Source organism: Lathyrus oleraceus, chromosome 7 (genome assembly GCF_024323335.1).
Source record: "Lathyrus oleraceus cultivar Zhongwan6 chromosome 7, CAAS_Psat_ZW6_1.0, whole genome shotgun sequence".
In the NCBI taxonomy this organism is placed as follows: domain Eukaryota; kingdom Viridiplantae; phylum Streptophyta; class Magnoliopsida; order Fabales; family Fabaceae; genus Lathyrus; species Lathyrus oleraceus.
Genome location: NC_066585.1, coordinates 535,133,354 through 535,146,230, shown reverse-complemented (window position 1 = coordinate 535,146,230; position 12,877 = coordinate 535,133,354). Strand labels below are relative to the sequence as shown.

Here is a 12,877-nt window from a genome sequence, read left to right as displayed (position 1 = left end):
ATATATTGAAAAAATATAAAATAACTCATAATTTAGGATAACTTTTTTATATAAAATAACTCATAATTTAAGACTGAGGGAGTTTATAATTTAGGACAGTATCTCATAGTAATTTATAATTAGAGCATTAAAATTTTGAACATACTTTAAATATTCTTAATAAACTACAATAGTTAATTGAAATTTTCAAACAACAAATTATATTTATTAAATACTTCAATATTCTCAAGTCACTTCATAAAGATTCATTTATATCTATCAATCAAATCTTCCAAACTTTATTTCTTCTCTAGCATTCTACTATTATTTCTAATTTCACACCATTAGTGATATAAATTCATTTATTTAAAAAAAAAACATAAAAGGAACACCTAATTTGGCCTCAACATATTTTCTTTTTTATTTTCCATTTTCATTTATCAATATCATCATTATTACTTTCCCATCTTGTTACTAGTCACGTGGAAAGTGAAAAGCAAGAAAATCACTTTTATAGAAAATCATTAATATCAGTAGGGTCAACCACCCAAACACTCCCTAAACATTTACCCAACCTCATCAAACTAACGTTGACCGAATAAACCGAACCAAATTCAAGACACCATTGGTCGTTTCAACTTTCATCCTCAATCATAAACAACTTTACCAAAATACCCCCCTTCTATGTTTTTCACACTACTATCTCTGTAACATACTGCATAAACTCCATGTCGTTTTCAAGTCCAGCCATAGTTTTAGGTGCCAAAACGACTTCAAGATCAACACTTCCATTTTCTTCTCTACCAGGAAAAGCTGAAATTTTCCCATCAAATTTATTTGCTTTTCCACTTCGAATAGCCAAAGGTTTCCCCCAACCAAAATCATTGTCGTACATAGGAAAACGAGGTGAACTTCCCATAGTTATCATAGCTCCATCGAAATTCCCTAGTGGAAACAACCTAGGATTATTCTCCCAATCCTCTATTCCGCGGTGCACCGTAGCGTCATCGTATACGACGACGTTTTTATGAAGAAGCTCCGCGCAGAATTTTAGATCGTTGGATATTATATCTTTCACCGAAGCAACGGTTGGGATGCTCTGAATCGCGTTACCGAAATAAAACGTATCCATTTTTGGGTTTAATCTGTGACGACAATTCACAGCCATACGAAACGTCGACGTTTTGGATAAATCTAATTTTCGCGCACGTGTCACTGAACGCCATAGTTGAGCACTTAACGATTGAAACGACGAGATCTCGTTTCTATAGTTTGTTTTTCCGTTTCCGTTAACGGTTGCGTTTCCGTTAACACGACCGTTAGAGTTACCGTTTTTCCAACCGTCGTTTGCTTGTTTTCCTATCAATTCCGTTGGATCTGTTAAGCCGTTACTGTTACAGTTACTGTTTGCTTTGTGTTTGAGTTTGAGAATAGATTCGCGAGAGATGTGGAAGACGCGTTCACGGATGGGCTCGTCGACGTCGAAAGTGACGGCGGGGCCACCGGTGGGGACAGGGAGAACGACGGTGGAGTTGAAAACTGTGTCGCGAGTGAAATCGGGAGATTTCGAGATCTTGACAGCGGTGGTGGTGTTTTTTGTGACGGCGGCGAACGTGTTGAAGAAGTGCCAGAAAGAAGTTCCGTCGGTTACAGCATGGTTAATAGTGCAACCGATGAAAACACCGTCGGCGAGTTCGGTGACTTGGATTGCGGCGAGGGGGTTATGATGGCCGGAGTAAGAAACCGTCAAGTCGTAAGCGAAGAATTCCTTGAAACAAGGGTGAACGTCTATGAGAGAAGGTGAAAGGACGGCGTTTAGTGTAAGGTGTTTGGCTTTTGAGTGAATGAAATCGACGCCGGCGTCGTTGCAGGTTATGTAAATGTAACCGTCGGAGTCGGTGGTGAGTCGACCGGCGAGGGGAGGGAAGTGAGAGAGAGCGATTGAGAGAGAGGCTTTGAGGGCGTGGATTAGGTTTTCAGAGGAATAAGGAGGTGCTGAAAGTAAAATACCCTTTTGGATGTAGTGGCATGAAAGCATGGGAAGATCAGAAACGGAAAGTTTTAAGGGTTTTATGGATGATTTTTGGTTTGGGTAGATAATGCATTTTGAAACTGTGGTTGTGGAAGATGAAGGCATTTTCTTTGTATCCTTGATTTGGTTCGTTATGGTATGTGGTGTTGTTCAAATGAGAGGGTGGAGTGGGTTTTTATAGGGAACATGAAAAAAAGATTAGTAGTTTTTAAAATAAAATAAAAAAGTGTTTCCAATTTTACTTCCCAACAATTCTACAATTTGTTGTATTTTAGAAACAAAAACAAAATCACGTCAGACGTATGAAACGAACCAATTTAATTGGTAAAGATGTCAGATGAATCGAGAGTATCATAACATTTTGATTTATTATAATATTTTTACAGAAATATTAATGAGTAGAACTATTTTTTAAAATTTTAAAATAGTAAGTTTTTTTAAAAATGTGAAAATATATTAAATACTAAAAGAATTAACTTTTTATAAAATATTTTTTTATTTAAAAGATGTTTATGGGACACCCATTAACAAGATTTATTCCTTTGATAAATATGTTTTTTTATTAAGTAATATAATAGTAGAAATATCACCTATTTCAGTTAGGGGTGTTCAAATCCAATCCAATCTAAAAAAAAATTAAAAACCGAATCGAAAAAAAAAAAAAAAACCGATTTTTTTTGGATATGTTTGGACCACCTTGTAGAATAATCGACCAGTTCGGTTCGATTTTCGGTTAGCTGCATAAAAACCGAACCAATCCAAACCGAACCAATATTTATTCATATAGTATTCTCATTAACTCTAATTAATTAAATACAATTCCCAAGGCATGTAAAAAATATTAAATTGTTGCAGGAAAATTCAATTTAATATTTGAAGTGTCATATTGAAAAAATTCACCATCCACGGATTCCACGGGCATGTAAAAATTAAATTGATTTCTTTTATATATATATATATATATATAATGTCATATAGAAAATGTTTTTGTCAGAATTTAAAAAAAAAAATTAAAATTATTTTAGATTTAGAAGTAGTGTTTGTTTAAAAACTGAATAAAACCGAATTGAAATAAACCGTATAAATTGGATCGGATCGGATTGGATTTTTTTTATTGTCATCCAATAACCGAACCAAACCGTATGCTCTTTGTATCTTTGGATCGAATGATTTTTTATCTCAAAACCGATCCAAACCAAACGGCGAACACCCCTAATAACAGCTAAATAAAATAACTAGATTAACATTTATAATATCCAATAACATATGGCATTCTTAATAAATTTTTATTTTATATTGTTTGACAACAAAAGTATACAAAAATTAAAAATATGCATAGGAACAAAATAAGAGTTCAATGATGATTTTTTTAGAATAATATAAAAATATTTTGACTATTATTCAATAAAAATATATCATTTTATCATTTTATAAAAGTATCTTAAAATTTTTAATTTAACTTAATAGGGAATCGTCAGTTTAAAATAAATTTACAATGTCATTATATCACCTCTTTTCTTAAATATATTTTTTTTGTTATTATTTTATTGAAAAATTAACGTACAGATATTTAATTATAAAGATAGATTTAGGATTAAATGGATGACGTGGCTAAAAATGGTGCTTGAGGAGGACACGCGCAGCTGCGCATGGTAGTGAGAGTTCGGGTCACTGTGGGAAAGATATATTTTATTTTCAAAGTTTGTGCGATTACAGTTTTATTTATTTTAATCATTTTAGTCCTTTGTTCTACTACTCCTCGTTTCACCATATTTCTGTATTTGATAATTTAATATATGAGGTGTCCTATTTTTACACCATTTTTCTTTACACCTTAGCGTACCCGGTATATAACAACAAAAGAAAATGATCTTGTATATAATTTATTGTAAAATAAATTATTAAAAAATAAAACTAGTATGTTTTATGTTTAAACTTATGAGGTAAGTGTTACAAAAATAGTGTTAAATATCTTTTCCTTATATATATATATATATATATATATATATATATATATATATATATATATATATATATATATATATATATATATTAGCCTCTTTAAAAATGAGAGAAATTATTGTTCTTTCATTAACTTTTTTATTTTTTTAATCAAAGTAAAATAATTAAGATTGCTAGAACCCTCTCCTGAATAGCTCTCACCACATGTTCATAGATGATATTAACTCTCACTCTCCTTTTAACAAGCTTAAGCTCTTTTAAAATTTCTTAAAATTTTGTTATAATAGCATTATAATTTTTCAAAAATTTGAAAAAGTATCTCGAAATGCCTTCTGCATTTGAACAACAGGCGCTTGATTTAAAATTCATGGACCCTTCTGAGCACGTTTCTCAATCAGCCCCTACACCCAACAACAAAGACTATATCGCGTGGCTCGACAGAGTGCAAGGCCAATGAAAAGAACAATTGGAAAATTTAGGCATTTTGGACATAATCTAACTTTCTAGGACTGACCATAATATAACCAAGGCATGTTGCTTGCTTCGATCTTCTTTTAGGAAGGATCGAAAAATACATTCCAGCTTCCTTGTAGAATGATTACGCCGACTCTGTTTGATGTAGCAGCTATAACCGAACTTTCACATTTAGGAGAAATCTTCGACCCCACGTTGAAAACCTATATTGTATTCAATTTCTATAATCCCGGTTTTAAACAATACATCATTGACTATCATGACAAAACCAACACAAAAGTTTCCGACATGGAACATATTGTCTTTCTAACCCTTTGGCTTTCTCATTACTATTTCTGCCCAGGCTCTTTGCAAATAGATAAATGATATACCCATTTAGCAATACAGCTTCATGAGGGTCGAAAAATATCCCTATGCAAATTACTACTAGAAGATCTGTATCGACCACTAGGTAATGCCTCTCACTAATTAAAACATCTTCCCGAGGTCAAAAGTAAATACCGCCTTTCTGGACCCTTATGGCTCTTACAACTTTGGCTAAATGCCACTTTCGAGCCAAAGTTGCACATTACTATATAGAGGGAACTTATGGCAGAAACAGGTGGTCGACACATCGAAGGTACTAGGCTTGCCTTGGTTACCGCCAAAGACAACTTCAACAATCAAGTCTTCATGAGGTATAATTCTCTTCTTCTCGACACAAAAAAAATCATTTTGACCATGGCACCCTTCGTGGATCGAAATATCGGTCCCACTTGGTTAGGAATAGGTTCCATGGCGTTTCCCTGTTGTCGCTGCTATGTCAAATTCCGTTTGGGAATCTTTTTTTACTCCAACACCTTTATCCACTAAAATCGAAACAGGAAACCTTGGCTTAGGTTTCACAAGTTACCAACCAAACTTAGTGGCGAGACAATTTGGGTTTATACAAATGGTGCCAAAATCCCTCTACACATGGACAGACGAAATTTGTTGGTCGGAGCGGAAATTTTATCCACAAGATTATCAGGACTGCTTGAAATTTCAACGCCAACAGGTCCTTGAGTTACCACATTTAAATTTCAGAACTCTTTCTATTCCTTAGAAGAATTTTAGAAATGGTGGTCGAACTACTTCCACAACACTCTTTTTGAAACAACCTTTCTTCAAAGGTTGACAACTGCTTTTTCTGCCTTGCAGGAAATCTCGACAGCCAAAACAGGTATGTGTTTTAAATAAATTTTGATATTTCAACTTTGTATCTCAACTTTCTCATGTACTTCTTTGCATCCAAATTCAGGAGGAAAAAACTAAAGGCACGTCCACGGCTATCGGTGGCCAAGAAAACAAACCCAAGAAATTAAGTTTTGTCCATGTTTATTTCTCTAAAAATTTAAAACAATCTTAACTCCTTCTTTTTCCTCAAGGGTCGAAAACATGGTCAAAGCTCTCCCACTGCTTCCATTCAACCCAAAAAAAAGGTTACGAAGGCTGCACCAAAGTCGACAGAGGATTCATTTGAGAACAAAAGTTCAGACAGTAGTGGAAAAACTCAAATATTTTCGAAACCAAGACTACAACTACTCCCTAAACCAAGTTTCAGCAAAATCAAGAAAGGAGTCACTCGAAAGGGAAACCCTGCGAAGGATGGTCAAACTTTGACTGCAGGACCAGCCAAAGAAGCAAACAAAAATCCAGCTACTCCTAATAAGGAAAAACAAATCCAACAAGCCAATCCAAAAATCCAAACAAAAACCAAGGAAGTAGGCGAGGTACTGATTACATTTGTCCCTTCTATCGACTTACACCTTAGCACAATTTAATTGATCTAGTTTTTAGGCACAACTAGAATTGAACAAAGATCTGTAGGACAAACTTCTAAGTACAAAACTATTGACTTCAAATAAAACTTTGTCACCTATTGAATGGTTGGCTCCTCTTGACTCGAGCCTTTCCTTCGTTCATCCAGAAGCCATAACAACTGTCGAAGATGTTTTCATTCTTGAAGAACCAAAAACAAAACCAGCTTGAAACAAATGAGTTATCCCCTCAAATGGACGACGATTTTAAGGACAATTTTTCTTCAGTCCATGATAACTTGAACCAGAATGAGCAAAAAGCTGAAGGAAATCCTGACAAAAAGAAGTAAAAATCTATAGTCGAGGAAGAAAAATCCAAACTATTTTCGAATTTAACCCCTTGGTGACAGAACACAAACAACCTGAAGAGAATGATGGGGATAAGAATGACCCCATGATTCAGGATACTTCCACTAACACTTCCTTAGTCGATAGGAGATCTTATCTATCAAAAAGAAGAATCCAACAAAAGCATTGAGACGAATTCATAAACTTCGAATATTTTCAACTAGCCCCGGTTGTAATTCCTTGAACGCTTATGTGGAGACAATTGCTTCAGTCGAACTTGCAGCGATCGTGCCTTCCCCCGTGTTATTGGATGGTTGTTCTCCTTTGGTGATGTTATTTCTAGGATTAATCATTCTCCTAACTTATCTCCTGATTGGTTTTCTAACGTTTTTTTGTTATCTTACCACTCCTCAATCTCATGCACACTCAAAATTTTGATAAGTTTCATAAATGAAGGATTTGTGCAAAAAACATTTAAAAAAAAGTAATTTAGTGGCACTTATTAGCTTGATTAATTGGATTTTGCAAGTCAATCACTTAACTTGTATGTAAATATAGCTTTATAGTTTCATCATGTAAATATTGTGAAGTTTGATCATTTTGCAAATCATTTTATAGTCTTGTTTGCGTTGGAGGAGCTTCGGGAGTTAAAAGGCAAAAGAATAGCTTCAATATGCAATTTCAGATCAAGAGAAAACCTGCAGATAGGGCTAAGTATGGTTAAAGCGCAGCCAAATTTCTCAGACTCATGGCTTTTGTGCTTAGCATCGTCCAGTTGCGCTAAGCGCCATTAAGGGCGATTTGATCTATTTTGTCTTCTAGGCGCGCTAAACATGGTATGATGGGGCTTAACGTGATCATATATTTCAGATTATACAAATACCATTTTGATTCACTTTGTGAAAAAGAGACACCAACTTTGAGAGAAAGAAACACCAAAAACTCAGGAGAAACTCAAAAATTGGAGAATCGAAGCTGGATACGCATCAATCTTTGAGAAGTCATTATTGATGCTCATTCATCTCTTCTCTTCTCTATTGAACCAAGCTACCATGATGATGTGTAGCTAAATATCTTGTGTCAGGATTGGATGTAATTAACTATAATCATATGTATTTCTTCTTATCAATGTTTTATGAATATATTATGAATCAATATTGATGGTATCTTTGTTTTCATATTAAATTTATGAGTTTGAATCATTATTGGGAAATACCTTTCAAATCTTGACCTAGGATTATCATTTATCTAATACTCAAGTCTAGAGATGGAGTTGGGTTTGATATTCGCTTGTCTCAAGTCTTAATGTTATCATATTGTTTAATAGGTAGAGAGATCATCAATTAAGAAATATGGTAAAACTCACATCATCATTTAGACATAAACGATATTGAAGAGTGATACGTGATAATAGAGATGAGTAATTATATTCACATACTAGATTAGTTGAATACATATGAAAAACGTTAATCAAATCTAATCCTGACATGTTTCTTTACCTATTAATTTCTGAAGCATTTACCGTTGTTACATTTTATTGGAATTGTTTCTTTTCACAATCAAAACCCTTTTGAACCCTTCTTTAAAATAGTATTAACTCTGGAACGACATGATATCACATTAATCCCTCTAGAGACGATACAAAATACTTAACCAATCAAATGTGTTTCAACAAAATGCTATAGTTTGGGCACAAATCTGTCATTACAGTTATTCATTATTGATCAAGGAAGAACATAAATGCTACCATCAGATTTAAAGTATGTGTTTCTTGAAGAGGGTGGTCACAAACCTGTCATTACCAGCAATTCATTATCCAACAAGGAAGAATCGAAATTGATTCAAGTTTTGAAGGAAAATCAAAAGGCAATAGGTTAGGCGCTATCTAATTTGAAAGGAATCATTACAGCCTATTCAATGCATACAATCATGATGAAAGATGATTACAAGCCGGTAGCTCAACGACAACATCGTTTGAATCCTACTATGAAAGAGGTGGTGAGGAAGGAAGTAACGAGATTATTGGAGGCCAACATGATTTATCCTATTTCAGATAATGCTTTGGTGAGTCCATTGCAAGTGGTGCCCAAGAAAGGAGGAATGACGGTGATTACTAATGAAAAGAATGAGTTGATTCCGACAATAACTGTGATGGGATGAAGAATGTGCATAGATTACCGGAGGCTTAATCACGCCACTTGAAAAAATCATTTTCCTTTACCATTTATGGATCAAATTATTGAAATATTATCATATCAAGAGTTTTATTGTTTCTCGAACGGTTATTCAGGATACAATGAGATTATCGTTGATCCAGAAGATCACGAGAAGACGAACTTTACATGTCCTTTTGGTGTTTTTACTTATAGAAGGATGCCTTTTGGGTTGTGTAATGTGTTGAAAGTATATATTTCGTGTCGGGTTTTTGTTATCGTATCCACAGGGATTGTAAGATATCACCGTCGTTCGATGGTTGTATTAATCTTAGCTCAATGTAACAATAGGGTTTTGGTTTTAATCAAGTTATCTTGCATAAAAAGTAATAAATTGCGGTAAAAGTTTTGGTTTGAATAAATGAGAAATATTGCCAAAGTTAGGTTTCAATGATCACTTTGCATGTATTTGCTCGGTCAACAATCTTATAAACTCCTTTAGATGATAAATCATTTCACAAAGTCCTCTCAATATGTTTCTCTCGAACACACATTGTGAGTTTTGCCATTTTGATCCATTGTTTCTCTCGAACACAATCTATCAAAATGACAACTTTTTGGTTCAACCTTATGGTGAACAAAATCATTCATTACTATCTCTAGCTAACAAACAAGTTTGGATGAAAACCTAGGTCAAGAGTCGGTAAACATCTCTCGATCATAAACCAACACAAAGAGTTTTAAATAGAAACAAAGTTTTCATCATATATTTACCATTAAAGAGTTTACATATGAGGATCCTTACATTTACACACAAAGCTAGTAATCACCTACATCTAACCTTGACAAATGGATGACTTAGCTACTCATTTTCATGGTAGCTTGGTCGGCAAGTAAGGAAAGAAGGTTGATCAACATCCAAGTCGGATAATCGAAGTTGGATGGGAATCCACCTTCTTTTTGTAGAAGATGGTTCTAAGATGAAGAGAAATGAAAATTATGGCATAAAAGATCCCCTAGAACAATGCTGTAAAATATCTCTCCAAAGTACAAAAGTGGAAAAAGTTGGTAAAAATGAGGTCTGGTGCTCAAAAGTGGCACCTGCTACTTATAGACCTCTGCTGGGCTGTCATGCTCGCTAGGCGAGCAGAATGGCTCGCCTAGTGAGGGTCTAATATGGGCACATAAGGCACCTGCGCCCAGAGAAACAGGGTCTGCTGAACTGTCATGTTCGCCTAGCGAACATACCTTCGCCTAGCGAAGGACACGCTTCAACCTTCGCCCCAGCGAGGTTGAGAGGTTTTGCTACTGGAATGCTCGCTGGGGACTCGCTAGAGCTTCGCCTAGCGAGTGAGTGCTGGCTGCGCTTTTCACCAAAACAGAACGAACTCGCTACCACCTTCGCTGTCAGCTCGCCTGGCGAATTTATTGACAATTTACTGGAGCTTTTCGCTTGGCGCTCGCCTAGCGAACCAATGCTTCGCCACAGCCCTCGCCTAGCGAGCAGGCTGATGAATGCTTGTTTGCTTTGGTTCCTTTACCAACTTTCTTGTGTCTTCAATTTCAATTATTTCATGCCTTCTTTCTGCACAATAACACACAAATCAAAGGCACCAAGCTTGTTTATCAATGTAATGCATTTCATCAAAAACCAAGGTGATTTTGACAATTTTAGCAGGGAAATAGAGTGAAAGATGCCCACATATGATAGCTCAAATAAGCACTTTTGGGCATCTAACAACTCTCCCCAACTAGATTCTTGCTTGTCCTCAAGCAAAGTATGCCTCTTGAAGGACAAGAGGATTTGCTTTAAGAAAATGGTTTCTCCGAAGTTGGATAAACGGCTCAAACACAAGCGAAATCAGCAAATACAAGTTTCCAACGGTTTGAATAAAATAATACACAAGAACTAAAACTTAAATAGCAATGCAAAATATTTATCTATCTACAACAGTACTATTCTGAATGAATCATCCTATCTCTCCTCTTCGAATAAGGAATGAAGATTTTACGCGTTTGCAACCGCGGGATTAATCTCACTCTCTAACAAACAATGAAGAAATCAAATAGATTCATACAATGTCTAACAATTATAAATGGTACTGTGGAAGCATAAAGATCACTAAGGGCTTTTCGGTTGAAGCTTGGTTAGGTTAACAAACAAGGGTCATTTCTAAGGCCATTGAAACGAAAGTGCCGATGCAAAAGAGACATTCACAGTATTATTCACACTACTCGACTTTGTTTCATTTGTTTCTTATTTGAAACCTTCACAACACATATTCCACAACTCAATTTTTATTTTTCAGTATTTTTCTTCCAAGCAAGCATTCATTTTCATTCTTTTTATTTTTGTTCTTTTCTTTCACATCATATATACAAAACAAATGTTTCTTTTCTATATTTTCTATACATATATTTTTCTATGCTTGCTCGGTTTTTCTTTTCTTTTTCAAGAGTTGTGGTACTTACCGATTCTTTTTCGTTCTCCCCAACTTATTTCTTACTCACCCTAAGTGAATGCTCTTAACTTTTTACGGCAAAAGAACAATAATCAAGATTTTCCGGGTTGTAAAAAAAAGATTTTTGAGATCTCGCTTTATTTCAAGCCGAGATTCAACCGTTTAAGCTCAAAGGGGTTAACAAATACTCTCTCTGCTCACAGGTAAGTTGTTTTTGGATGTAGTTGTGCTCAAAAGAAAACAAGTGTCTTGATCATTTCTAATTGCTTCCACAATTTCACAATAATAAAAGACAAAGCATGAATCTCATGAATCAACAAAACTTATTAGAATCCAGCATTTAAGTGTACAATGGAGGTTTCCTCACAATTTGTGGTTTTAAGTTCTAGATGAAACATTCATTCAATTATGTTGCAAAAAGACAATATTCAATTTATCAAAAAGAGTAAAGTTCCTAATGCATTCTAAAATTCTAGCCGAAGGTAACCATGTACCTTAGCTTCATTCACTTGTTTATTCTTATCATTGCCATCCAAGCTCGGATGCACCTTCATTGGGTACTTCTTGAGGAGCAACCAATCTAGAAGGGTTTGCCACTCAATCAACCAAAAATGTATTAAACACACAAAATTAAAAACATAAATAATTAACATTAACTGAAAATATAAATTTGTTCATGGGGGACAAAACACCCCAATAGTACAACACCAAAATCAAGATACAAAATCCGAAAATACAAATAGAAATGACATAAAAGCTGAAAAAATACAAAAACTTAACCCACTAAGGGCTCAGGACTCCTCCTCGCTACCGGCCTCAGAACCGGTAGCCTCATAATCAACATCATCATCATCATCAGCATCAGCGCCCACCCCCTCACTATACACTGGCGTGTCCACAGGCCAGTTGGCGTGAAGCAGAAACTGCTCACGCGTCATCAAAGCATGGGCACCACTTCCTTGCAGCTGCAACCGCTGCATAGAGTCGTGCATATCCAACATGGCTCTTTGGGATGCCGCCATCCATTCCAAACTATAATTGCACACAGCTTGGACGTACGGATCAAGTCTAGGAGTAGAAGTACCAGGACCATCAGAAGCCCGAGTACTTCCTGAGGCTGCACTGCCACCGGTAGTCTTTGCTCTACAATATTTGGCCACATACCGATCATCGATAGGTGACGGGATCCTTACCTGCCCACGAGACGGAAGTCTCACCCTTGCCTGGACGCATAAACTCATGATCAAACACGGGAAAGCTAGGGGACAATTAACACGAGCCCCCGACTTAAGCCCGCTCTCGACCACGGACTTCAGCTCATTTGCGATGATCCTCGCCACATCGATCTCGACATTGGTGAGGATGGAATGGACCAAATGTGCCACTGGGATCGGCACAGTAGAGGTGTGTGATTTAGGTTGGATGTTGGTCAAAACCAAGAGCAGATCAGTTGAGCCATGGGAGTCATGTCCTCCCGGTGCTAGCGAACCTTACGGGTTTTGGGGTTTTTCAGCATGTTCAGAGATTCTCCCCCAAAACCCATACTCAATTGGTTCTAACATCAGAACCTAATGATATATCAAGTAAATAATCGTTCTATGCTATTGGGGATTACATATTTGCATTCAAAACCCAAAATCCCCAATTCTTAAAACCTAAAATCCCAATTTGCAAACCCTAAATACCACA

At 35.7% G+C, this 12,877-nt stretch overlaps 1 protein-coding gene across 1 annotated transcript; it reads right to left on the bottom strand.

Moving 5' to 3' along the window:
* Window positions 1-375: 375 nt before the first annotated feature.
* LOC127100640 (protein ENHANCED PSEUDOMONAS SUSCEPTIBILITY 1) lies at window positions 376-2,174 on the bottom strand. Its single transcript, XM_051037883.1, has one exon. It carries the CDS (start codon window positions 2,114-2,116, stop codon window positions 671-673), a length of 1,446 nt encoding a protein of 481 aa, XP_050893840.1. The 5' UTR covers window positions 2,117-2,174; the 3' UTR covers window positions 376-670.
* Window positions 2,175-12,877: the final 10,703 nt, after the last annotated feature.

Coding starts and splice junctions, on each gene's coding strand:
- LOC127100640 (XM_051037883.1), bottom strand. CDS start 2,116: ATGCCTTCATCTTCCACAACCACAGTTTCAAAATGCATTATCTACCCA.